Raw genomic sequence first — 26564 nt, 5'->3', positions numbered from 1 at the left:
AACAGGGTCCCGTTTTTACCCTTTGGGTACGGAACCCTAAAAAAATTTCCTTCGCAACTTAACTAGACGCGATCCTATATCTGGGCGATTTGCACTTCAGGCATCTGAAGCTACCTAACGAACCTAACCTACCTACCTACGCAGTACCTAACCTACCTACCTACGCAGTTTCCAAAGTGTAATGTTTTCACGGATGTCACACTAAATTAATAGGTACACGCTCGGGTAACTACAAAAAACCCTTCTTGGGTACCCTACCACGAGGTATTTAGAGGCAAATAAAAATATAGTATTTAACCCAAACAGGTTTTATTTAAAGAAACATAATATAACCACGAGCAACATTAACACATTCCATGACGCCCCGGTGCGTTCTGCGGCGTCTCGTAAAGGTGCGAAGAGAGCAACGTCGTGATAGTTGGAGCTCCAGCCAATGAGAGGCTCGTCCCGGTTTTGAACCCGCAGCCACAGCTCTAGCGGGCGGAAGTACCTGTGGAAAGAACCATTGGTATAGGTAGAGTATCATTGATTGTATAAGATAGGAAAAGTCTGAAAAAACGGCGGCGGCGCCATATTTTTTATGATAACAAATCATCAAATGTCAACTTTTGACAACCACAGGCTAATGGAGTTGGCAACTGTCAAAGGTTTGCAGAGATGGCGCCATCGTAGCTTGCCCCTTTTTCTATGAGATTTGGCTTAAACGGCTGGCATCCAGGGCATTAAAAAAACAAAAATTTGACACAATTCTAGGCATTGACAGGGCAAGCTATTCTGGCGCCATCTGCTAAACACTTCGACCGGCAACCCCATTAGTGTATGAATAAGTCCACCTTTAGTACTTTCCTTGTTTTTTGAAAAAGTGTAGACCTTACTTGACTAAAGACTCAGGCGATATCCTGTTGGTCTTCCCTCTCGTCATGGCTCTGATGATGTCTGAAGTTGGCTTTGAGGCTCCAGGCTGCATCAGCTCACTAGTGACGAAAAAATGACATTATGGACGACGAAAACCGTCATATCCAGAATCGAGCCCAATCCATACTAATATTATAAATAAATGCGAAAGTCTGTCTGTCTGTGTGTTACCTGTTCAGGCTTAAACAGCTGAACCGATTTAGTTGAAATTTAGCATAGAGATAGTTTGAGTCCCGGGGAAGGACATAGGATAGTTTTTATGTCGGAAATCATCCCTAAAGAGAGTGAAAAGGGGGGTGAAATTGAGAGATTTAATGAATTGCCTGATAATTGATGTCAAGCAATTAAGCTTATGCTCAAATTGAATGATTGCTATTACACTTTATCCAGGCGCTAAACTTACTCTAGCTGCTGTTACTGATTCCACGCAGACGAAGTCGCGGGCATAAGCTAGTAATATATAACTGTACTTACCTGAGTACTCGGCCGGCCTCCCTGCTCCTGTACACGTCACATTCGTGTAAATGTCCCGAATGTCCGGCGGCCACGCATAGTTGCTCGAAGATCTGGAACTCTAGTATCGTGGCCAGGAAGTATTTGATGTATTCCTGTAGACAAAAAATATACAACTTGTATCTGGGCGTTTTCTAAAATAAATATTGAATACCTGAAATAAAACTATGTAAACGGATTATATCGCGTATATTGAATTTGTAATACATCCCGACGTTTCGAACCCACCCAGATACATACATACTCAAAATGCTGCGCGAGGCCATTGAGATTAAGAAATATCCAAACTTTAATAAGGAAGATGGCTTTACTCTACCACCAGTATCAAAGCATAGAGTAACTTATACTAAAGCGGTACTGTCATAGTAAATTTTGTAACCCCAGTAAATTCACTGCCATCTGTTGACACACTTTAAAATTAAAAATAAATATTTATAAAAATACGATAAAATGTATTTAAATATGGATAAATGTTTTTTTTATTTGCATTAACTATTTTTATATGATTTTGACCCATGTTCTTTCACTGGTATGCGTTAAAATGATAAATAACAAACGAAACAGTCAACGCCCCCTATACGAGAGTAGGCCAAAACTAGTGGCGCCATCTGATCGAGAATCAAATTTTTGTGATTTTCGAGGCACGTTTTTTCCTTAGACTGTATCCATCTATTACGGAGTTATATCTATCTTTGATCAAGGTAACCGAAGACAATATTATTGAAAACCCGATTCTTTCAAATCTGGACATTCTTGGGCTCATTCTACTCAGAATCGACAGCATTCTCCATCCTGCCATTAAAAAGAGATGTCCCAAAATTTAAAGTCCATCACTTCACGTTTTAGTGTGATTTCTTTCACTTGTATGTGCTTGACGTAGTGGAACGTACAATTTTCATACAAATTTTTGGGACATTTTTTTTTATAATCAGAATTGAACAAGCTAGTGATTATGATTTTATAGAACTCAAAAACACCAGGATCTGTCAGAATCAGGTTTTCAATATTTATTTTAGAAAACGCGCATCTAATATTAGTTGTAGGATATACATTACGGGTCGGTTGCACCAACTGTTCGTCATCGTTAAAGAGTTCGCTAAATTTTATTGTATGTAAAGTTTCATAGTAAACCGCCGCGGCGCGCCGGGTGACGTTGATCGGTCTGTCAAGTGCGGATGGTGCAACTGGCACTTAATGTTACCAAAGATAGATATAACTCCGTAATAGATGGATACAGTCTAAGGAAAAAACGTGCCTCGAAAATCAAGAAAATTTGACTCTCGATCAGAGGGCGCTACTAGCTTTGGCCTACTGTCGTATAGATGGCGTTGACGGTTTCGTTTGTTATTTAACAATTTTAACGCATATCAGTGAAAGAACATGGGTCAAAATCATAAAAATAATTAATGCAGTAAAAAAAAATCATTTATCCACATTTAAATACATTTTATCGTATTTTTATAAATCTTTATTTTTAGTTTTAAAGTATGTCGATAGATGGCAGTGAATTTACTGTGGTTACAAAATTTACTATGACAGTACCGCTCTAGTATAAGTTACTCTATGATGTTACTAATGTTAGGGCAAATTCTACTAATGAAATCGAATAGGTGATCAAAAGTTCGTCCCTGGCTGTGTCCGTGACAGTGGCGCTCGCGTAGCGGCTATGGGATCATTTAATTATTATTATTATTTTATTATTATTATTTAATAAGCAGGCAGGCAGTTATGGCAACTGATATGGCCTGTATCCAGTAATCATAAAGATATATATCATGAACGAGTATTAGATGTAGTGTTATGCTTGTCTAATTTATTTTTAAACTGGTTCACATTTTGTGCTGAAACTACGTCTCCCGGGAGTTTGTTCCAAGCCCTTACTACTCGGTTGCTCAGAAAGTGTTTGTAAGGGTTACTGTGAGACCAATGCCTTTCTAGCTTTAAGTGATGACCTCTCAGACGATCGCTGTTGTTGCGCTTGAACATCTCTTGAAAATCCTTGAGGTCATAGTGCCCAGGTAGTATTTTGTAACTCTCTATTAGGTCTCCGCGTTCTCTGCGGTGCTTTAGGGTAGTGAGTTTCAGTTCCTTTAGTCTCTCCTCATATGGCTTGTTTTTAAGTTGCCTTGGCAGTTTCGTGAAACTCCGTTGGACCTTCTCCAGCATCTCAATGTCCTTGGCTTGTTTTGTTATTGTTTAATATATACAGAATGTAACAAAAACAGTGGGGATCCGTTTGAGGGCATATTCGGTATCGTGTCCTGATTATGAAAACGGACCAAAGGGAATCCTGATTAGGAAAAAGTAGAAGAAAACATTTTTTGATGCAAAAAAATTTTGGCCTTTGTATTATGGAGGGAGGCCGACTTGGATAACCTACCCCATAAAAAAAAATTTTCGCGTCAAAAAATTTTTTCTTCTACTTATTCCTATCACGATACCGAATATGTCCTTAAAAGGATTCGCACTATTTTTGTTACACCTTTTAAAAATGTGGACTACGAAGGTTAAAAAAAATTTGCCACGTCAAGCGCTCGCTTTTAGTTCCCACACCACGCACTCCGCACACGGGTGTATAAACTTGACTTACTTGATCTGATATGATGTGATATTTAGATCCTGGGTCGAAATCTGCTTCTGACCTTGATATTGGCGGAACCACGCCCTGAAATGAAAAAAAAAGACAAGGATTTTATCCCGGTGCAAGCATTAGGTGTCATGTCTACGTTTTCTTTTTGGGGTCCTTTGTTTGACATAATTATTGAAAGTCATAATGTAATGATTGTCATATTAATTAGTCATAATTCGGAAACCGTTAACTTTTCAGGATTTTCCTCAGGTTATCCTATACATAGGTTAGATTAGGTTTGTTTTATGGCAATCTTGAAAAGTTACGCGTTTCTGAGAAAAACCAAATTATGACTAACGAAAATGTGGACATACAATACATTATGACTTAAAACTATATATGGGAAACAATAGAGACCCTTTGTTATACACTACGTCGGTGGCAAATAAGCATACGGCCCGCCTGATGGTAAGCAGTCACCGTAGCCTATGTACGCCTGCCACTCGAGAGGAGTTATATGAAGACAAAACTACTTAGTGCTGTCTTAGGCATCTGACGCGAATGCAGAATACGCTGCAGGTTCGATTCCAGCCTTGGGCACTCAGGCCTTGGTCACTTTTTAGGGTTCCGTACCTAAAGGGTTAAGACTCCGCTGTCCGTCCGTCTGTCTGTCTGTCACCAGGCTGTATCTCATGAACCGTGATAGTTAGACAGTTGAAATTTTCACAGATGATGTATTTCTGTTGCCGCTATAACAACAAATACTAAAAACAAAATAATTTTAATACTTAAGTGGGGCTCCCATACAATAAACGTGATTTTTGGCCTTTTTTGCGTAATGGTACGGAACCCTTCGTGCGCGAGTCCGATTCGTACTTGGCCGGTTTTTAGGGTTCCGTACCCAAAGGGTAAAAACGGGACCCTATTACTAAGACTCCGCTGTCCGTCTGTCTGTCACCAGGCTGTATCTCATGAACCGTGATATCTAGACAGTTGAAATTATCACAGATGATGTATTTCTGTTGCCGCTATAACAACAAATACTAAAAAGTACGGAACCCTCGGTGCGCGTGTCCGACTCGCACTTGGCCGGTTTTTATTTCGTATATGCCATTTATTTTAGTAAATAACTACTCATTGAAAAATAAATCGGGATTCAATGTCGAGTTTAGTGGCTAAGAGGCTTAACCTACCTGATACCGTAGTTTCATTTGCCACCATTTTGAATTCATATTTTGCACACCGTTTTCGAACACCGACCAGCGCCACTGCAAAAAAAACGAGTTATTTCCGCACAACTACGAATATTACTGATAAGTACCATATTGTTGTTGATTTTGTAGAAAGTCTAAGGCCCACTTGCACCATTCCACTAATCCGCCAAGTCCGTCCGATAAGGAACTTCGTTCCAAAAATCGTGCTCCGAATTTGACCGCGTATGCAGAGAAATATATGTCTGATTGTCAAAAGTTGAAGTTTGGCAATCCAGTAGAGAGAAAACATATCGCCGCTATACTAACTCAACGCTCATTTGATGACAAAAACACCCGTATTCCGAATGAAAGAAAAGCGACATTTCCATCAAATGATTGTAGCAGATATGAGGTTGAGTAAGTATAGCGACGATATGGCGCCGTACCAGGGGTGCGAAACTCCTCGCTTCGGGCAAAACCGGCTCCGTTCGGCTCAGCATTGCTCCGAGCAATTATTAGAGTTGGCACAACTTGAAGTCCCTTTGCGTGCACGACCACAGATAAGATAATAACTTGAATTTTGACAACCCTAAATAACCGAAAGGGACACTGCCATATATTCAGTATTCAGTATTCATCTTTATTTGCAAATATCGACATAAGCCATGCAAAAACAGTAATAACATGTTACATTAGCACTAATCATGCACATAATTAACAATAAAATCATAAAAAATAAAATAAATAAACAGACAAACAAACAAAAAGGAGTCCTAGAAGAAACACATTACAGACAATTAAAAAATAATTAGATTGCTAAGATTAATTGTACAAATAAAAACAAATGTCAATTTAGTTGTAAGATGTCAATTAAGTCCAGAATTTAATACCCGGTATATTGTTCAATGTCAATAAAAGGATTACATTAAATCTTATTAATTGAATTGGATGGATAAAATAAATTTAATCAATTTTTTTTGCATAATATTCATCTAGGCTGTAAAAGGGCCTACACATAAGATAGTTTTTAAGTTTCTTACTAAATATTTGCACATTTTAAGCTGTCTTTATATGCTCGTCTAGTTCGTTGAAAATTTTTAGTGATATTAGAAAGGGATAGCATGATTCGACCCTGAACCGCTGTCAAACTTCGGTTCTGTAGGAAGTTTCCTTTCTGTACGGTAGTGCTATTATTTATTCTGTGGCCGTACATCGTCATATACTTCAGCGGTCAAACTCAGGGGCACGATGTTTAGGGTTCCGTACCCAAAGGGTAAAAACGGGACCCTATTACTAAGACTTCGCTGTCTGTCTGTCCGTCTGTCACCAGGTTGTATCTCATGAACCGTGATAGCTAGACAGTTGAAATTTTCACAGATGATATATTTCGGTTGCCGCTATAACAACAAATACTAAAAACAGAATAAAATACAATTTAAGTGGGGCTCCCATACAACAAACGTAATTTTTTTGCCGTTTTTTGCGTAATCGAACAGAACCCTTCGTGCGCGAGTCAGACTCGCACTTGGCCAGTTTTTTTCTCACTTATACAATCAATTGTGCCATTTTCAACCAAAAGGGTACTTATTGTCGCTTGTCAGTAAGGCGCTATTTCCATATAGCTTCAATTAGAAATCAACCTTATCAACAATCGACAATGTGGTACCTTTTGGTTGAAAACGTCACATTATTCATATTTTTTTATACTGGTAATTTGTAAAGTTTACCTGGTCCACCATAAATGCGAAGGGTAGATACGCAACTTTTTCTAAAGCCATGGTCATCAAGAAATTCATGCTCACTTCATAGGGGTCGTGGGACCTGTGGACATTACATTAATTAAGTAAAATACAAAACAACTGTAGGCAAAAAAGTGCCAAAATCCATCTAGAATTTAGCATTGTAACAAGAAGTTTCAAGAAGATGCCGGGCTACTAAAGCAGTACACGAGCAACAACTACATACGAGCGAAATGAATATGCTTAGATGGGCGGGTGGAGTGTCACGTCTGGACAAAGTTCGCAACGAACACGTGAGGGGATCCTTTAAAGTAGCTCCCATAGCTGAAAAAATAAAGGAAAGCCGACTACGCTGGTTCGGACACATTTCCAGGCGAGAAGATGACAATGTAGTCAAAAAGGTCCTGAACATACCAAACCGACCCAGAGGACGAGGTAGACCCCCCGCTACTTGGTGTACCAAAATACAAAAAGAGATGAACCAGGACAGCCTAACTACGCAGACAACCCAGAACAGAGCTCTCTGGCGCAAACGTACAAGGAGACCCGACCCCAGATGAGCTGGGAAGAGGGTTGGCCAAAGAAGAAGAACAAGAAGTTTCAAAGTTGCCAAATTTCCTGCCAAAGCGCTGGTGGCCTAGCGGTAAGAGCGTGCGACTTGCAATCCGGAGGTCGCGTGTTCAAACCCCGGCTCGTACCAATGAGTTTTTCGGAACTTCTTTTTATTTTTATTAGCCTACTTTGGTGTCCCACTGCTGGGCAAAGGCCTCCCCTCGTTTTCTCCACTCGACCCTGTCATCGGCATTTTCCCACCATTTGGGGTAGAATGCGTCCAAGTCGTCCCGCCATCTCCTTTTTGGTCTCCCTGAACCCCGGCCTGCACCGTCTATGGTGCTCCGTGGGTCCCACTCAGTAACCATTTTGGCCCACCTTTCCGGGTGCATGCGACAGACATGTCCCGCCCAGTCCCACTTAAGCTTAGCGGTTTTCACGCCTACATCTGCAACTCTAGTTCTGGAGCGTAGTTTCGGAACTTATGTACGAAATATCATTTGATATTTACCAGTCGCTTTTCGGTGAAGGAAAACATCGTGAGGAAACCGGACTAATCCCAATAAGGCCTAGTTACCCTCTGGGTTGGAAGGTCAGATGGCAGTCGCTTTCGTAAAAACTATTGCCTACGCCAATTCTTGGGATTAGTTGCCAAGCGGACCCCAGGCGCCATGAGCCGTGGCAAAAAATGCCGGGACAACGCGAGGAAGATGATGAGTAAAAATAGAATTGTCTCACTTATTCTGGTATAGTCCGACACGTTGCAAGTGAGGCAAGTTGAACACGGAGAGTGTCGCTGCGTTGGCCACCGCCTCGTGGAAAGCTGGAACAAGCATGTACAGTAAGCTGCAGAGATAACTGACCCCCCCAAACTTGTTTGCAGAGGTCCAACCAAATCACCAATCAAACCAATCGAATCAGCTCTTTATGAAACATCAAAACGATTTATTTTTAATATAAGCAAAGAGGATATAATAGGATAGAGCGGTACTGTCATAGTAAATTTTGTAACCCCAGTAAATTCACTGCCATCTGTCGACACACTTTAAAACTAAAAATGAAGATTTATAAAAATACGATAAAATGTATTTAAATATGGATAAATGACTTTTTTTATTTGCATTAATTATTTTTATGATTTTGACCCATGTTCTTTCACTGATATGCGTTAAAATTGTTAAATAACAAACGAAACCGTCAACGCCCTCTATACGAGAGTAGGCCAAAGGTAGTGGCGCCATCTGATCGAGAATCAAATTTTCGTGGTTTTCGAGGCACGTTTTTTCCTTAGACTGTATCCATCTAGGAGTTATATCTATCTTTGATATAAGTCTAGTCTCTAGTAAAGTTTGCATAGTCAGAATCAGACAGAAATTTGGATAAAACGAGAGACCGGCGTATTTATTTAAAAAAAATGATAAAAAAGGAATCATTGAAAGGAAACTAAGTTTGTCATAAAATATTTATAACACAGCGCGGTAATTTTATGAAACACGATTTTTAGTGTGACATACCAGGATTTGCCCCATCTCTGAACAGTTGCGGCTGATCGGCGTACTGAAGGTAGTATTGAATGTGTGCCATCTCGTGGTGAGTGGAGATCAGGTCTTGCATGGTTACCTCCGTACATTGTTTGATGCTGTAATCAAAAAAGTGAAGAAAAATGATTATTCATTTAAATTATTTTTATCATGTCTCGTAAATGTAGCAAGTAGCTGAAGCGAATCGGAGAGGTCTCTTCGCCTTAGTCACTTTAGTTATCTCAGTCAATTAAATCACTTTAGTCGCTTTAATGGCTTTAGTCACCTTAATAATTTTAGACTCTTTAGTCACTTTAGACATGATACTTATGGGTAATTTAGACATTAGTCATTTTAACTTAGTAGGTATCCTGTTGCAAAAGTCCCAAGCACTAGCGGTGCACTGAACACTTCTTTGAGGCAGTCGCACCAGCATAGATCCGCAACAGAATTCAGGAGGTGCGGGTTTGAGACTCGACCTGCCTCTTTATTTTAGCCTGTCACTTTAGTAACCTTAGTCACTTTAGTAACCTTGATCACTTTAGTCACATTAGTCACTTCAGTCAGCCACGTTAGTTACCTTAGTCTGTGTGGTTATTTGCCACTCACCGGTAGTCTATCCTGTTGCAAAAGTCCCAAGCACTGGCGGTGCACTGAACACATCTTTGTGGCGGTCGCACCAGCATATACTCGTAGATCCGCGACGGAATTCAGGAGGTGCGGGTTTGAGTCTTGCCCAGCCTCTTTATCTTAACCTGTCACTTTAGTTACCTTAGTCACTTTAGTAACCTTGATCACTTTAGTCACATTAGTCACTTTATCCACGTTAGTTACCTTAGTCTGTGTGGTTATTTGCCACTCACCGGTAGTCTATCCTGTTGCAAAAGTCCCAAGCACTGGCAGTGCACTGAACACATCTTTGTGGCGGTCGCACCAGCATATACTCGTAGATCCGCGACGGAATTCAGGAGGTGCGGGTTTGAGTCTCGCCCAGCCTCTTTATCTTAGCCTGTCACTTTAGTAACCTTAGTCACTTCAGTAACCTTGATCACTTTAGTCACATTAGTCACTTTATCCACGTTAGTTACCTTAGTCTGTGTGGTTATTTGCCACTCACCGGTAGTCTATCCTGTTGCAAAAGTCCCAAGCACTGGCGGTGCACTGAACACTTCTTTGTGGCAGTCGCACCAGCATAGATCCGCGACCGAATTCAGGAGGTGCGGGTTTGAGTCTCGACCTGCCTCTTTATTTTAGCCTGTCACTTTAGTTACCTTAGTCACTTTAGTAACCTTGATCACTTTAGTCACATTAGTCACTTTATCCACGTTAGTTACCTTAGTCTGTGTGGTTATTTGCCACTCACCGGTAGTCTATCCTGTTGCAAAAGTCCCAAGCACTGGCGGTGCACTGGACACTTCTTTGTGGCGGTCGCACCAGCATCGATCCGCGCCAGAATTCAGGAGGTGCGGGTTTGAGTCTCGCCCAGCCTCTTTATCTTAACCTGTCACTTTAGTTACCTTAGTCACTTTAGTAACATTGATCACTTTAGTCACATTAGTCACTTTATCCACGTTAGTTACCTTAGTCTGTGTGGTTATTTGCCACTCACCGGTAGTCTATCCTGTTGCAAAAGTCCCAAGCACTGGCAGTGCACTGAACACATATTTGTGGCGGTCGCACCAGCATATACTCGTAGATCCGCGACGGAATTCAGGAGGTGCGGGTTTGAGTCTCGCCCAGCCTCTTTATCTTAGCCTGTCACTTTAGTAACCTTAGTCACTTTAGTAACCTTGATCACTTTAGTCACATTAGTCACTTTATCCACGTTAGTTACCTTAGTCTGTGTGGTTATTTGCCACTCACCGGTAGTCTATCCTGTTGCAAAAGTCCCAAGCACTGGCGGTGCACTGAACACTTCTTTGTGGCAGTCGCACCAGCATAGATCCGCGACCGAATTCAGGAGGTGCGGGTTTGAGTCTCGACCTGCCTCTTTATTTTAGCCTGTCACTTTAGTTACCTTAGTCACTTTAGTAACCTTGATCACTTTAGTCACATTAGTCACTTTATCCACGTTAGTTACCTTAGTCTGTGTGGTTATTTGCCACTCACCGGTAGTCTATCCTGTTGCAAAAGTCCCAAGCACTGGCGGTGCACTGGACACTTCTTTGTGGCGGTCGCACCAGCATCGATCCGCGCCAGAATTCAGGAGGTGCGGGTTTGAGTCTCGCCCAGCCTCTTTATCTTAACCTGTCGCTTTAGTTACCTTAGTCACTTTAGTAACCTTGATCACTTTAGTAACCTTGATCACTTTAGTCACATTAGTCACTTTATCCACGTTAGTTACCTTAGTCTGTGTGGTTATTTGCCACTCACCGGTAGTCTATCCTGTTGCAAAAGTCCCAAGCACTGGCGGTGCACTGGACACTTCTTTGTGGCGGTCGCACCAGCATCGATCCGCGCCAGAATTCAGGAGGTGCGGGTTTGAGTCTCGCCCAGCCTCTTTATCTTAGCCTGTCACTTTAGTAACCTTAGTCACTTTAGTAACCTTGATCACTTTAGTCACATTAGTCACTTTATCCACGTTAGTTACCTTAGTCTGTGTGGTTATTTGCCACTCACCGGTAGTCTATCCTGTTGCAAAAGTCCCAAGCACTGGCGGTGCACTGAACACTTCTTTGTGGCAGTCGCACCAGCATAGATCCGCGACCGAATTCAGGAGGTGCGGGTTTGAGTCTCGCCCAGCCTCTTTATCTTAACCTGTCACTTTAGTTACCTTAGTCACTTTAGTAACCTTGATCACTAGTCACATTAGTCACTTTATCAACGTTAGTTGCCTTAGTCTGTGTGGTTATTTGCCACTCACCGGTAGTCTATCCTGTTGCAAAAGTCCCAAGCACTGGCGGTGCACTGAACACATCTTTGTGGCGGTCGCACCAGCATATACTCGTAGATCCGCGACGGAATTCAGGAGGTGCGGGTTTGAGTCTCGCCCAGCCTCTTTATCTTAACCTGTCACTTTAGTTACCTTAGTCACTTTAGTAACCTTGATCACTTTAGTCACATTAGTCACTTTATCCACGTTAGTTACCTTAGTCTGTGTGGTTATTTGCCACTCACCGGTAGTCTATCCTGTTGCAAAAGTCCCAAGCACTGGCGGTGCACTGAACACATCTTTGTGGCGGTCGCACCAGCATATACTCGTAGATCCGTGACAGAATTCAGGAGGTGCGGGTTTGAGTCTCGCCCAGCCTCTTTATCTTAACCTGTCACTTTAGTTACCTTAGTCACTTTAGTAACCTTGATCACTTTAGTCACTTTATCCACGTTAGTTACCTTAGTCTGTGTGGTTATTTGCCACTCACCGGTAGTCTATCCTGTTGCAAAAGTCCCAAGCACTGGCGGTGCACTGAACACTTCTTTGTGGCAGTCGCACCAGCATAGATCCGCGACCGAATTCAGGAGGTGCGGGTTTGAGTCTCGCCCAGCCTCTTTATCTTAACCTGTCACTTTAGTTACCTTAGTCACTTTAGTAACCTTGATCACTTTAGTCACTTTATCCACGTTAGTTACCTTAGTCTGTGTGGTTATTTGCCACTCACCGGTAGTCTATCCTGTTGCAAAAGTCCCAAGCACTGGCGGTGCACTGGACACTTCTTTGTGGCGGTCGCACCAGCATAGATCCGCGACCGAATTCAGGAGGTGCGGGTTTGAGTCTCGACCTGCCTCTTTATTTTAGCCTGTCACTTTAGTTACCTTAGTCACTTTAGTAACCTTAGTCACTTTAGTAACCTTGATCACTTTAGTCACATTAGTCACTTCAGCCACGTTAGTTACCTTAGTCTGTGTGGTTATTTGCCACTCACCGGTAGTCTGTCCTGTTGCAAAAGTCCCAAGCACTGGCGGTGCACTGAACACATCTTTGTGGCGGTCGCACCAGCATATACTCGTAGATCCGCGACAGAATTCAGGAGGTGCGGGTTTGAGTCTCGCCCAGCCTCTTTATCTTAACCTGTCACTTTAGTTACCTTAGTCACTTTAGTAACCTTGATCACTTTAGTCACACTAGTCACTTTATCCACGTTAGTTACCTTAGTCTGTGTGGTTATTTGCCACTCACCGGTAGTCTATCCTGTTGCAAAAGTCCCAAGCACTGGCGGTGCACTGGACACTTCTTTGTGGCGGTCGCACCAGCATATAGATACGCGACAGAATTCAGGAGGTGCGGGTTTGAGTCTCGCCCAGCCTCTTTATCTTAACCTGTCACTTTAGTTACCTTAGTCACTTTAGTAACCTTGATCACTTTAGTAACCTTGATCACTTTAGTCACATTAGTCACTTTATCCACGTTAGTTACCTTAGTCTGTGTGGTTATTTGCCACTCACCGGTAGTCTATCCTGTTGCAAAAGTCCCAAGCACTGGCGGTGCACTGAACACTTCTTTGTGGCGGTCGCACCAGCATAGATCCGCGCCAGAATTCAGGAGGTGCGGGTTTGAGTCCCATCGAAGTGTAGAACTCTTCGGCCATTTGGAACATCCTGTAATCAGAGGATATAATAGGATAGAGCGGTACTGTCATAGTAAATTTTGTAGCCACAGTAAATTCACTGCCATCTATCGACACACGATCAAAACTAAAAATGAAGATGTATAAAAATATAAAAATACCATAAAATGTATTTATATATGGATAGATGTTTTTTTTTATTTGCATTAATTAGTTTTATATGATTTTGACCCATGTTCTTACACTGATATGCGTTAAAATTGTTAAATAACAAATGAAACCGTCAACGCCATCTATTCGAGAGTAGGCCACAGGTAGTGGCGCCATCTGTTCGAAAATCAAATGTTCTTGATTTTCGAGGCACGTTTTTTCTTTAGACTGTATCCATCTATTACGGAGTTACGGCTGTATCTATCTTTGTAATAGTTTTTTTGGTAACAAAACCGATGTATGACGTGAGCACTCTGTCTTCTTAATTATCTTTGCTAATAGTGAATTCTCTATGAAAGTAGCTAATGCCAATGTCGTTCTTAAGTAAAAGGTACCACATTGTCGCTTACCACAAGGACGCTCTGACAGGTTATTCGAATAGAGATGCAAGCAAATTTCACCCTTATGGTTAGCGACAATGTCGTACCTTCTGCTTGAGAACGACACATTTAGCGAACCTTAACGGAGTGAAGCCCTGTCTCAGCATCTCAGCTGTTACATCAATGTTGGGAGATTGTGGAAACGGCATCACCAGGTCCATGATGGACTTCCAATTTTGCGCCCACATGTTGCCTGGAAGACATAAACATTTAATTATATAAATTCCTATTCAGGTATATTAAAATAAATGTCCATTTTTATCCTCCTCGACTATATTGGTCCTCGCTGCGCTCGAACCAACAAATTGCCTCGGATAAAAATGGATCACTTTATGCCCTTGTTGTACAATCTAAGGTGGAAGTGTTTTACATGGAGGTATTATTATTTACCTAATAGATGTGAAGGTATAGGTCCATCAGATCGCACGGTGGTCTCCCCATATCTCTGCACCAGTCGTCTGCGCACGTATGTGAAAAGCTGCTTGTACAGTGGCGCCACCTGTAACGTATAATAATATTTTCCTATAGACTAAGTGTATTCAGGGCGTAGCTAGAGAATATGGCGCCCGGGGCAGTCACCAAATTTGCGCCCCCTGACGACTGACAAAAGTTTCCCTGCTGCTGCCTGTTGCCCATTTTGGCGCCGCCCCTTGGATGGCGCCGGGGGCCCTTGCCCCCTCTGCCCCCCCCCCCCCCTCCCCCAGTAGCCTGAAAGTTGCACCCATAACAGAAAGAGTAAGGGCAAATCGCCTAGCGTGGTACGGGCATGTGATGCGGAGGGATGGAAGTCATGTGACGAGAAAGGTATTAAGAATGAATGTGGAGGGAGGTGCGAGGAGAGGAAAACCGAGGAAAAGGTGGATGGACTGTGTGAGAGATGATATGAAACGAACACAAGTGAATGATGAGATGACGGGTGACAGAGAGGTATGAAAGAAAAAGACTGCGCCGACCCCAAGTGAATGGGACAAGGGCAAGCGAATGATGAGACTTTGCTTTGCTAAGACACCAGCGTCACTGGTGGAGTTGTAAGTACGTAGCTGGCATTTAAGATGGGACAGGACGGTTATCTTGAAGGTTTGAAAGTATCGATCCGGAAATACCGCGAGCGACAGTTCATTCCACAGTTTAAGGGGCCCACTGATTACTAGTCCGCCGGACGATATCCGCCTGTCAGTTGTTCGGAACTGTCAACTTTTTGTTTTAACTGACAGGCTGATATCGTCCGGAGGACTGGTAATCAGTGGGCCCCTTTAGTGACGTGGAAAGCGAATCCCGAGTAGTAGGATGTATAATTATACCTAACTGAGAAAGTGTTATAGTTGGTCAAACTAAATAGTCAGTAAATAAGAACAAAAAAAAAACTATACTCATCCTTTTCTTTTGGGTGCTAGTACTAGTGTAAGACAAAGATAGTATAATTCTCTCAGTCTATGTTTGAAAAGAGACAGTCCTTTGACAAACTATAATATGAATAGGAGTAGGGAATGCAAACCGGTTTTTAATTGTATGGAAAAACCGGTTAATAACCAAAATTTCATACAAATAAAAACCGCATGCATTAGCTACATAGGAGGGAAAGGAGTAGAAAAGTATACCTGATTGTATGTTTCTTCTACGCTGGCTCTGAAAGATGGATCGTCGTAGGCTGTTCTCATCTGCTCACCAGCGTCTCTGTATCCTGAAAAAGTATATATTGTTATCTTTTAAAAAGCTGGCTGTTGTTTGGTCCTATGTCACCTCATTAACTGTGCTTTCTAATAAACTAACTAATCCATTTCAATATAATTGGCGAGATCAAAGCCACACGACTCTGCTGTCTTGGTCACCTGGAGCAGGCCTCCTTCACTCGCTCAAGGCCACGCGCTATATGCCTACCGCTCGGCGTATCGTCGACGATACAACCGACAGAGGGCCGCTGAACGCCCGCCTAAGCGCTCGCACCGCACGTTTCCCGCGCCTACGCTTCGAAATGCCGAAACCACGTAATTATTGTGCAGTAGATGGGTGTAAAAGTCAAAAAACAAAGAAAAATTTGTCGTATTTACCGAGTAGTATTTTAAATCTATCTTTATGAATTTTGTCACCATTTATTTCTTTGAACATAAGTAGGTAAATCGTAAATAAAGTAGTTTTTTGAGTCAGGTAATTATTTGTTGTTTTTAAATATTTGATTGACTAATAAAAAATATGGTTGATTCGCAACATTCGTTTTATTACAATAATAACATAAGTAACAGTACAACCCTAGCGCATTCTTACGATGACGCGTTGGCACGTGACTCGCACGGCGAGCAAGGCAGTCTCGACTCTTTGTGCGCGTACTTATGGTACATTTCTTCTCGTCCTGAGCAGCAGGTATTATTATTAAGATTTTGTAGGCTATTATAGCGTAGGTATTTTAGCTTTTGTATGAGAATGATGTATCTGTTACGTAGTAACTATTTATTAATCTGTGCCTGGAGAGGATGGGAGAGGATCGTGCTGTGAGAAGAGCGTATGTGGGGCGCCCGCGCGGAAAGCGTCCGTCGGGCGTCCCAGATACCGCTGGAGTGACGAAGCCCTAAAAGACCTGTCCGCCCTCGGAATACCCAACTGGCGTGAAGTGGCGCAGGATAGGGCAGAGTGGCGCTCTCTTGTGTTGGAGGCCAACATCCTTCAGTGAAGTAAGTAAGTAATCCATTTCTGTATTATCCAGTATAACAAAGTTGTAGTTCTCATATTAAAGGTGTGGTTTGTTGTTGTTGTTGTTGTAGACAGAGCAAACGTGACTCAGAGAGTAAGAGAAAGAGAGAGATGAGAGAGACCTGTAGCTATCGCAGCCTGGTTAGCCAACTGCACGTACCTCATGAACCGGTTCTTCAGCTTCGGTCCGGTTTTGTCCCGGAAGCTCCTCCACGCGTACAGCAGTTCCGATACAATCCGGGAATTTTGGGTTCGGGATATACAGAGCGAGATGGCGAATGAGCGAGAGAGAGAGAGAGTGTTAGAGAGATAGGGGAAGAGAGTTGGTGACAGAAATATAAAGATACAATAGCAGCGGTGAAAGATATTAGAAATATTATAAGGAGACAGAATGAGAGAGAGAGAGATAGAGAGGGGGATGGGATAGAGAGAGAGAGAGGTAGAGATAGAGGATGAATGGGATAGATAAAAAAGGAAAAGGGAAAGTAAATGAAAGTAAGGGAAATACAACAATAGAGATAGATGACTGTGTGAGATAGATACATGGCAGATGAGAGGAGAGAGCGAGAGACAGAGAAAGAGAGATATACTGACCTGTAGCTGTCGCAGCCTGGTTAGCCAACTGCACGTATCTCATGAACCGGTTCTTCAGCTTCGGTCCGGTTTTGTCCCGGAAGCTCCTCCACACGTACAGCAGTTCCGATTCGATCCGGGAATGCGCCAGGATCCGGGATATCTCAGGGTCTAGCTGCATGTCGCAGTAGGAGGGGGTTTCTTCGTTGTACGGTTGGTTGTATGAGGATGTCATTTGATCCTGTAACCAAAAAAGTCCGTGTTTGCTGTAAGTATTGATTAAATAAGGCCAGGGCCAGGATTACACTTGTAAGTTTTACTTACGTAAGTAGGGACACAGCTATACTACAGAATGAGATATGAATATCGTTATCTCATTCTAGCAAATAGCTTTGTCCCTACTTACGTAAGTAAAACTTACAAGTGTAATCCTGGCCTAAGAATAATAAATAACTTTATAAAACAGTTTTAATACCATAATCTACTACTGGGGTCCCTTTGTTTGACATACTTAATTGTTAAAAGTTATAATGTAATGATTGTCATTAGTCATAATTCTGAAACCGTTAACTTTTCAGGATTTTCCTCAGGTTATCCTATAGATAGGTTAGGTTAGGTTGGGTTAGCGTTTTACGTTTAGCTTACCCTTTCAAACAAAAAAAGCTCAAATACAGATAAATAAACTGAATGAACGAATTTCAATGATATTTGACGAATAGTTTCAATCTGGGAACACACAGAGAATACATTTTTCCTGAAATTCAATAGACGCAATTCAGTATGAAAGTACATAATAAGAAAAAGAAATGGCGGGCAGATGCTAGAGGCATCCTCCTAAGTCCCAGTTATGTTTTGAATTTGGGACCTTTTATTCCATTCTAGTTCAAAAATTAATTCGATTTTGTTCTTTCATAAGGACATCGGAGGGACTTAGGAGGGTATAAAATTACCTGGTATCCTGTGCTGGGGTACTGTATCTTAGGCACGTGGGGATCGTAAGGTTTCTGCCCGTAAGGACAGATCTTGGCCGAGTTGTAGATCTCCTTCATCTCCGCGATTAACTGTTGAATCTGGACCAGGTATAAGAAATTAATTGTTGAATCTGGACCAGGTATCAGAAATTAATTTTTGAATCTGGACCAGGTATCAGAAATTAACTGTTGAAACTGGACCAGGTTAAGAAATTAACTATTGAATCTGGAACAGGTATTAGAAATTCAGAATGAAGTATGATGAACACTATATTTGAGCTCATTTAACAAGGTAAGAGAACCGAATATAGGAAACCTGTAACATTTCTAAATACCGTCAACTGAAGACGGAGGGGTAACATTAGATTTTTTTACTATAAACTAAATTTGCTAGTTGAAAAATAGAGACTGAAAGGCTTGATCCTTGTTGAAAGATTGTAAAAAGTACCTGTCAACCATGTTGATATATTTGGCGAATTTTATTTTGTCTAATGTGATCTCTCTGTCCTCATTATCCCACTGGACAAAGAAGACCGACGGATGATAACGCGCAACAAATTCCATTTCGAGGCCTTTCTCTAGCAGTAGAAATTATTCACCATGTCCGACAGCCTTCGGGGGACTCCGACATGGCTAAATTTCCGATATCGGATGTCGGAAGGCGCCTATGACAAAAACAGCTGCAGAAGAGTGCCAATGGCATTAAGTGCGCCTTTTTTGCGTTATTTATCGCATTTTAGTAATAATGATTTATTAAATGCAAAAATAAATACTGAGAAATATATATCTTACATTTTACTTCGTTCCGACATCCGATTGGACAATGTGAAAACGCTCTTAAGAAACATTACTTTAGGCCGTCAAGATTACCTCAGCAAACTTATCATCTGGAAGTGCAGCTCTACTACTCTGCACTATCTTGCTTAACTGCCGCCTGCCCTGAGCATCCGGCAGTCGACTTCCATCAAAGGCTGCAGCCTTCCTCCACGAAAGCCGTTCGAACTTGGAGCTGATGGCCAACTCTTCGAGCATCCGCCGGCGGTTCATCTCCGTTATGTTCGTGACGAACTTCCATTGGGATATTGTTACTCTGAAATATAAATAGTTATTTGTGCAACAAGAGAGGAAAGTTGGTTTTTCTTGCGAGTGTTTATTTTGAGTCCCGAGAAAGCGAAAGATTCAAAAACACGAGATGTAAAATAACTTTGCTCTCGTGTTGCACACATAATTTTTCACCTCAGTAGTGAGAACATATTAAAGGTTAAAATATATTTCGAATTACACAGAATAATTCAGAGAAAAAAAAATATCAAAGTATGAAGTGGCAGTTCATGGCCTTCACTAAATTAAAAAGCTACTTTGTTTCACTCCCTGGAGTTAGGAAAGTCGCAATTTCTTCACTCCCTGGAGTGAGAAAAGTCGCACTTTCCTCACTCCATTGCATTGTTGCTTTTGTTGGTTAAGAAGTTGAAGTCGATATTTTATTTTGAAAATTGACGAATTGGTGGTGGTATATTATTCCAACATTTGGTTGCGCGGTACCGCAGCGGTAGTAAGTTTTGACTCAGCTCAGAAAAACAAAAGGATTGGAAATTCTGGTTCAAGAATATTTTTGAAGGGCCTCACATAAAAGGGGTTTTAAACGTGGACATATCCATACTCGGGTTAATATAAAAATAGCAGAAATTGTTACCTGTAGCACATCCCTGACGCTTCTCGATCGTATTCTCTTAGGAACTGCTGGGCCTCTGCTGTATTGCTGTTTGACCCCTGAAACATATAATTGTATTTGGTTTGTTTTAACAACATATCGGAATGCAAACTGTTTTTAGGGTTCCGTACCCAAAGGGTAAAAACCCTATTACTAAGACTCCACTGTCCGTCTGTCTGTCACCAGGCTGTATCTCATGAACCGGGGTAGCTAGACAGTTGAAATTTTCACAGATGATGTATTTCTGTTGCCGCCAACAACAATCTAAAACGTGATACACGTGATGAAAGTGTGAAATGCCTTTAATATGCGCCGGAGCATAACTAATGATAAAGACAATAATTATTGTTTCTCATCCTGTTATGCAAATCTATGACAGATTCAGACACAAGACACAAACAAGTGCTTGTCAGGCCAGGGCCATTTTATTTAATAGGCCACCAAACGAAGGATAAATTTGCGATTCAGCGAGGAAATGCTGCCAGCATCTTCGGCACTATGCCTCATCTTTAGATTTAGATTTTTAGTTTCTAATTCATCATCATCATCATCATCATTAGGCCTTATGCATTTTTACAGATGATTAAAGCAGAATCTATGAATTTTGTTATCTAGCGACAGTTTCTAATTAGGTTTAGTTTTATAACAAAATATTACTGTTTATTATATGTTCGTCTTCGTAAATATAACGGTATCCCATAGCAAAAAATAGTCTTCTACGTAAATAATCTACTATATACAATAACCTACAAAATAGATATACAGAGTGTCCCAAAAATATCACGTCAAACTGACACTGGAGGTAGGACACTCTTAGTAGTAAAAATTAAATAATTTGTATAAAATTTCCTACAAAATAGATATACAGGTAATCTAATCTTTTTAACATATAATAAACAGTAATATTCAGTTATAAAACTAAACCTAATTAGAAACTAAACATCTAAATCTAAAGATGCCCCTGACTCCCCTGAGGCATAGTGCCGGAAGATGCTGGCAGCATTTCCTCGCTGAATCGCAATGCTGGAATTGGTTTTGAGCAAGTTTCGTATTATAACGACCCTATTCTTTTGACCGCATCGCCTTGGGCTCGCGCACCGAGAGTTCCGTATCAATTTTTTTTTATCGTTAAATTTATTGTTTTCGCAATTTTTCCTTTATCTGTGCTATAAGACGTTGCTTCGTACCAAATTTTAAGATTCTGAATTCACGGGAAGTACGAGTACTTTATAGGTTTTGATTCCCTTGCGAGTGTCGAAAATTTGCGGAAATTTGCGGCATAAACGGTTGTATCTTTTGATTGCGTTGGCTTAGAAGTTTGATTTCTTCACAGCTCCAAGGGACAGTAGACCTGAGTATTTGATATAAAATCCAGCTTGATACCTCCACGCGTTCCTGAGAAAAAGGGTCTTGAAAGACAGACGGACGGAGAACAAAGTGATCCTATAAGGGTTCCGTTTTTTCCTTTCGAGGTACGGAACCCTAAAAACAATGTCGAACATGCGCACTTGCTCACTTATTGTCGTTTCAGTCACGCTATGATCTTAAATGACAGGAAGCGAATTAAAGAAATGACGATGACGCCTTTATTATAACGTAATTGAGTTGCCGACCTTGCTGACATGATTTGTAAAGGACTAAATGGATCTAGGCCAAACCATGATATGAACAATAAAAAAACCGGCCAAGTGCGAGTCGGACTTGCCCACCGAGGATTCCGTACTTTTTAGTATTTGTTTTTATAGCGGCAACAGAAATAACATCATCTGTGAAAATTTCAACTGTCTAGCTATAACGGTTTATGAAATACAGCCTGGTGACAGACAGACGGACAGCGGAGTCTTAGTAATAGGGTCCCGTTTTTACCCTTTGGGCACGGAACCCTAAAAAGCAAATATTTTGCCATTTCATATCGTCATCATCATCTTCCTCGCGTTGTGCCGGCATTTTGCCACGGCTCATGGAAGCCGGGGTCCGCTTGGCAACTAATCCCAGGAATTGGCGTGGGCACTAGTTTTTAAGAAAGCGACTGCCATCTGACCTTCCATTTCAACCCAGAGGGTAAACTAGGCCTTATTGGGATTGGTCCGGTTTCCTCGCAATGTTTTTATTCAACGAAAAGCGCCACCAGCGCTTTATATATAACCGCTATTTTGCCGTTTCAATATAATATGTGGTATTTTCTATAAAAAGGGACCTTATTGTCGACGGCGCTTACGCCATTATTAACGATGCTCCGATATAAATACAATGCCGCGCGGCGCTGTTATGCGCGGCGTAAGCGCCATCGACAATAAGGTTCCTTTTCATAGAAAATGCCCCATATAATCGCTTTATGAAGACATTTTGTTCTCACACCAATATCCATTGAAATTTTTAATAATTAAGTCTGTCCTATTATTCGGGCCCACTATGTATAAAATGATATTTCATATTTATTTTACACTCGGTTAAAAATGAAGACATGTCGTGACTGCGCAAGGTTTTTACATATTTAATTCAGCTACGCAATTTGGCAAGTCGGTCAACTTACTTCTATTCACCTCTATCCGTTTCACTGTTCGACCAGTTTATGTTTGGTCTCTAACTTCTCTAAGGGACATTTCACAAAGAGATCTACTTTTTTGGGGACGTGACGCGTATCAATAACATGTAATTATATAAAGTAAAAAAAGTAAAGTAAAAATAATTTATTGTACACAAAGAATTAGGCAGAAACAAAATTAACTGGTCTTAAAACTAAGGGACAATTTATGAACATTTATGCATTTACAATGACGGTTGTACCGGTTCCTACACTAGGCGTAGCCTGTCACGTAGGTAACCATATATGGGTAAATGTTTTTTTTTATTATTAAATAATAACAAAACTTATAAACTATTATTAAAATTAACCTATAAACCTAAAAACAAATAAAAACTAACAAATAAATTAAACTACGAACTAAACAAACTAAACTAAAACTACCTAAAAAGTCCTATAAATAAAAAATTGGCCCCAGGTCTGTGCCGTCCGCGCCGCGCTGAACGGCAACGCCGATGCGTTGGGCGAGGTATGCTCCAGCCTTCCGGTCACCCGTTGCGTCTATTAGGCGCTTGGCCAACTCCTTATATATACTGTGCGCGCCTTGACCCCACGGCCCAAGCGTCTCCACACCAAACGGCTCAAACATGCAGCCGGTGTCAATGGCTGCATATTTGCTTTTTTTTATTTGCATTAATTATTAAATCGACCGATTTGATCAGAAATGTAATTGGCGTCATGCAATTTCCAATTTATTTACCAATTTTAGATTTATGGTAATATTTGAGCCCTCTAAATTATAAACATGGCCCAAATGGACAATTTAAGCAGATTGACGAAAAATTGTCCCGTCTGGACTCTGGAATGGGCTTTAAGAATGTAAAGTGCAAGTAATACTGGTCAAGTGTTTCGTGAATCTATGACCGTACACCGTGAAGGTTGAAATTGTTGAAAACAGTGTCGTGTGACATTTAGTAGGCCTAGGACCGTGACTTAAAGCGTTATTGTTATTATAAGAGGCCATGGTACCTTTTGGCGAAGAATATTAAGTAGGTACATACTTGAACGTATAGAAAAAACCGGCCAAGTGCGAGTCGGACTCGCACACGAAGGGTTTTTTTATGATATAGGAGGCAAACGAGCAGACGGATCACCTGATGGTAAGCGATTACCGCCGCCCATGGACACCCGCAACACCAGAGGGATTGTAAGTGCGTCTGTACCATTACGAAAAAGACGGCAAAAAAATCACGTTTGTTGTATGGGAGCCCCACTTAAATATTAATTTTATTCTGTTTTTAGTATTTGTTGTTATAGCGGCAACAGAAATACATCATTTGTGAAAATTTCTACTGTCTAGCTATCACGGTTCATGAGATACAGCCTGGTGACAGACGGACAGACAGACAGCGGAGTCTTAGAAAAGTGAATTGAAACTGCCATTGCCAATCAGATTTAAGTGGTCGAACTTACAACGATTACACTGATTATGGATGATTAATTACTCAATCATTACTTATTTATTGCACAACTAGTTACAAACATTCCTTTAAAATATTCGTATAAAAACATCCTGATGAATATCATATTTATTAAATGTAAGAGCTGGGCTGTCGGTGCAGCGTGATGAAGTTGTCTCCACCTTGGTCGATCCGAAGCCAGCCCTTTAGCACCTTAGACCATTTTATTAGCACAGAATAAGTAACCTTTAGTAGGCACTCTGTGGGAAAAGTTTGTGCATAACAACTAATAAATAGTCATAGATAAGGAAAGCAAATAATACATTAATAATACGTTGCCGTTACCTACTGCCTTAAGGCATTAAGTCCTCCATTTGTACTTAGTATTGTGTTTTAGGTAATAAAATTTAAATAGATAAATAAATAAAAACATTGTAAATAGTAAGTCAAAAAAATTTTTTTGTGACACACTTTTATTGCTGACTGTACTTCTTCTCATTTGCATGTCTATCGAGTACTTCTTGAGACCTTTCTAATGAGCCTAAACTTGATGTGTTTGTGTTTTTCCATCAACGAGTTCCTTTGGCTACCTACCAACTGCATCATCAGAACACCTCCATGTTAGCATATATTTTTTTTATCTATACAAGAGATGTATTATAAATTTATTTACATACAAGATATATACAGTGGTACTACGTAAACGAAATTAATAACTAGCTTAAATCTAAAATAGGCCCTTGAGGCATTGTACCAAGGATGCAGCCATGCATTTCCCCGCTGTATCGCAAATCGCAATGCTGATACGTTGTGCGAGAAAGCCGCCAGTTCTTCGGTCACCAGTTACGTATTATTGTATTGTCACCGGAATTACGATAGTACTCCAAATTTCAACTGAATCAGATACCGGGAAGTATATACCTTTGTATATATATATATATATATATATACAAAGGTATATACGCAGTGAAGCTAAATAAAAGTGTGTAAAAATTGTGTGATGGTAGAATCCTAAGAGCGCAACAACGACTCTCACTTGGCCGGTTTTTGAGGTTCTTATTACGCAATAAGCTATTTTTATAATATTTAAAGTAATAGTTATAATTATAACATATTACTTTCATTTATTCGTTAACTTTGTACATTATTAAAAATACTTGAAATTGATCTACAATATCCTGTGCGTGGAAATAAACTTCTCATGTGTAAAGAAACGCATTAACTTTTTAATCTAGATAAATTTCTCTATGCTCACCATCCTAAAGTTCTCCTGTGCAGTCGCATGCCATGTGCAGAAAGCAAAAAGCAACACCACTCTGCCATCCATGATTAAAAAACTTAATTCACAAATTATAACATTAACAACAACTTTCGTTCATAAATCATTTATGTTCATCAACTAAATTTAAAACTTTAATCGAGCGCGCGCGGCAAATTTGACAGTTTAACTTTTTAATTTTCGTCGCGGGCTATGATTTTCGCGCGTTCAGCCAAGTTTTGGAGCGGATGAGTTTTCGTAACGGGTTTTTTGGTTAGAAAACTGTCTCGCATTATTTCTTGTCGTCGACTGGAGGCATATTTCCGTTGCTTTTGTTTTCTACATGGTTTGGTGAGCACGAGGGAGTGGCGGGGAGCGAATACGGCGGCGGACGAGTCTTAAGACATGGAGATTTTTGTATATATACTTAGACCTTTTTTTAATATTTTTATACAGCGTTATGAATGAAAGAGTTTATACAGGGTAATTTTGTTGTGGAACACTAAACAAATATTACCAAAATTGCGAAAAAAATCTCATTAGTTTCGTCAAAGATAGATATAACTTCGTAATAGATGGATACAGCCTAAGGAAAAAACGTGCCTCGAAAATCATGAAAATTTGATTCTCGATCAGATGGCGCCACTAGTTTTGGCCTACTCTGGTATAGAGGGCGTCGTTTGTTATTTATAATTTTAACGCATATCAGGGAAAGAACATGGGACAAAATTATATAAAAATAATTAATGCAAATAAAAAAATCATTTATCCATATTTAAGATTGGGACGGGTACCGCCGTGGCGGGGTGGCCTAGGGGTTCATGGCGTTAGCTAAAGACGCCGGTTCGAATCCGGCCTTCACCACTGGAGGGCTTCGTCACTTTCTCTTTAATATATGACATCTATTACAGTTTATAAAATATTTTTATCAAACAACAAATTTTTGGGGTTGGGATATACAAACAGGGAATACCTAGAAAAACTTAGCAGTCCGCCGAAAGAAGTGCAATTTTTTACATTAGTGGCCATAGTAGTAGTAGCGTTTCGCCGTAAATTAAAAAAATAAGTACATATATATTATTATACCTACTACGTCTCAATAGATATCTCAAGACACATCCGTGCTCTACAATGCGATGCGCGCGCGCCGGTCGTCGCGCCATCGCGTGCCTTACCGGCACGCGCCATAGAATAAACGCCATAGACTAGACAACAAAATAGAAAATGAGCATTTTAGTCGGAGTAACGTAATAATTGAAGTTTCACTATTTGAATTGCCCTGATCC

At 40.7% G+C, this 26564-nt stretch overlaps 2 protein-coding genes across 2 annotated transcripts in view; both read right to left on the bottom strand.

The window, feature by feature from the left end:
* Window positions 1-26564, bottom strand: part of LOC134752816 (probable chitinase 2) — a 483068-nt gene that overhangs the window by 373308 nt on the left and 83196 nt on the right. The window lies entirely within an intron of this gene.
* On the bottom strand, window positions 293-25609 carry LOC134752940 (angiotensin-converting enzyme-like). The gene is made up of 17 exons (XM_063688716.1): window positions 25276-25609; window positions 20019-20095; window positions 19196-19415; window positions 18305-18424; window positions 17376-17595; window positions 15695-15777; window positions 14487-14595; window positions 14175-14289; window positions 13385-13537; window positions 8996-9120; window positions 8220-8304; window positions 6918-7011; window positions 5191-5265; window positions 4019-4093; window positions 1390-1523; window positions 876-974; window positions 293-490 (listed from the first exon to the last, which is right to left on the bottom strand). Exons 1-17 carry the CDS (start codon window positions 25345-25347, stop codon window positions 310-312), a joined length of 2037 nt encoding a protein of 678 aa, XP_063544786.1. The 5' UTR covers window positions 25348-25609; the 3' UTR covers window positions 293-309.

This window comes from Cydia strobilella, chromosome 25, assembly GCF_947568885.1.
Source record: "Cydia strobilella chromosome 25, ilCydStro3.1, whole genome shotgun sequence".
Lineage (NCBI taxonomy): Eukaryota > Metazoa > Arthropoda > Insecta > Lepidoptera > Tortricidae > Cydia > Cydia strobilella.
The sequence above is the reverse complement of the archived record's forward strand: the minus strand, read 5'-3'. Positions and strand labels throughout refer to the sequence as shown.

Coding starts and splice junctions, on each gene's coding strand:
- LOC134752940 (XM_063688716.1), bottom strand. CDS start 25,347: ATGGATGGCAGAGTGGTGTTGCTTTTTGCTTTCTGCACATGGCATGCG. Junction 17,596..18,304: donor ACCCCAGCACAGGATACCAG/GTAATTTTATAC, acceptor TTTTGGTTACAG/GATCAAATGACATCCTCATA. Junction 7,012..8,219: donor GTCGGACTATACCAGAATAA/GTGAGACAATTC, acceptor TAATGTCCACAG/GTCCCACGACCCCTATGAAG.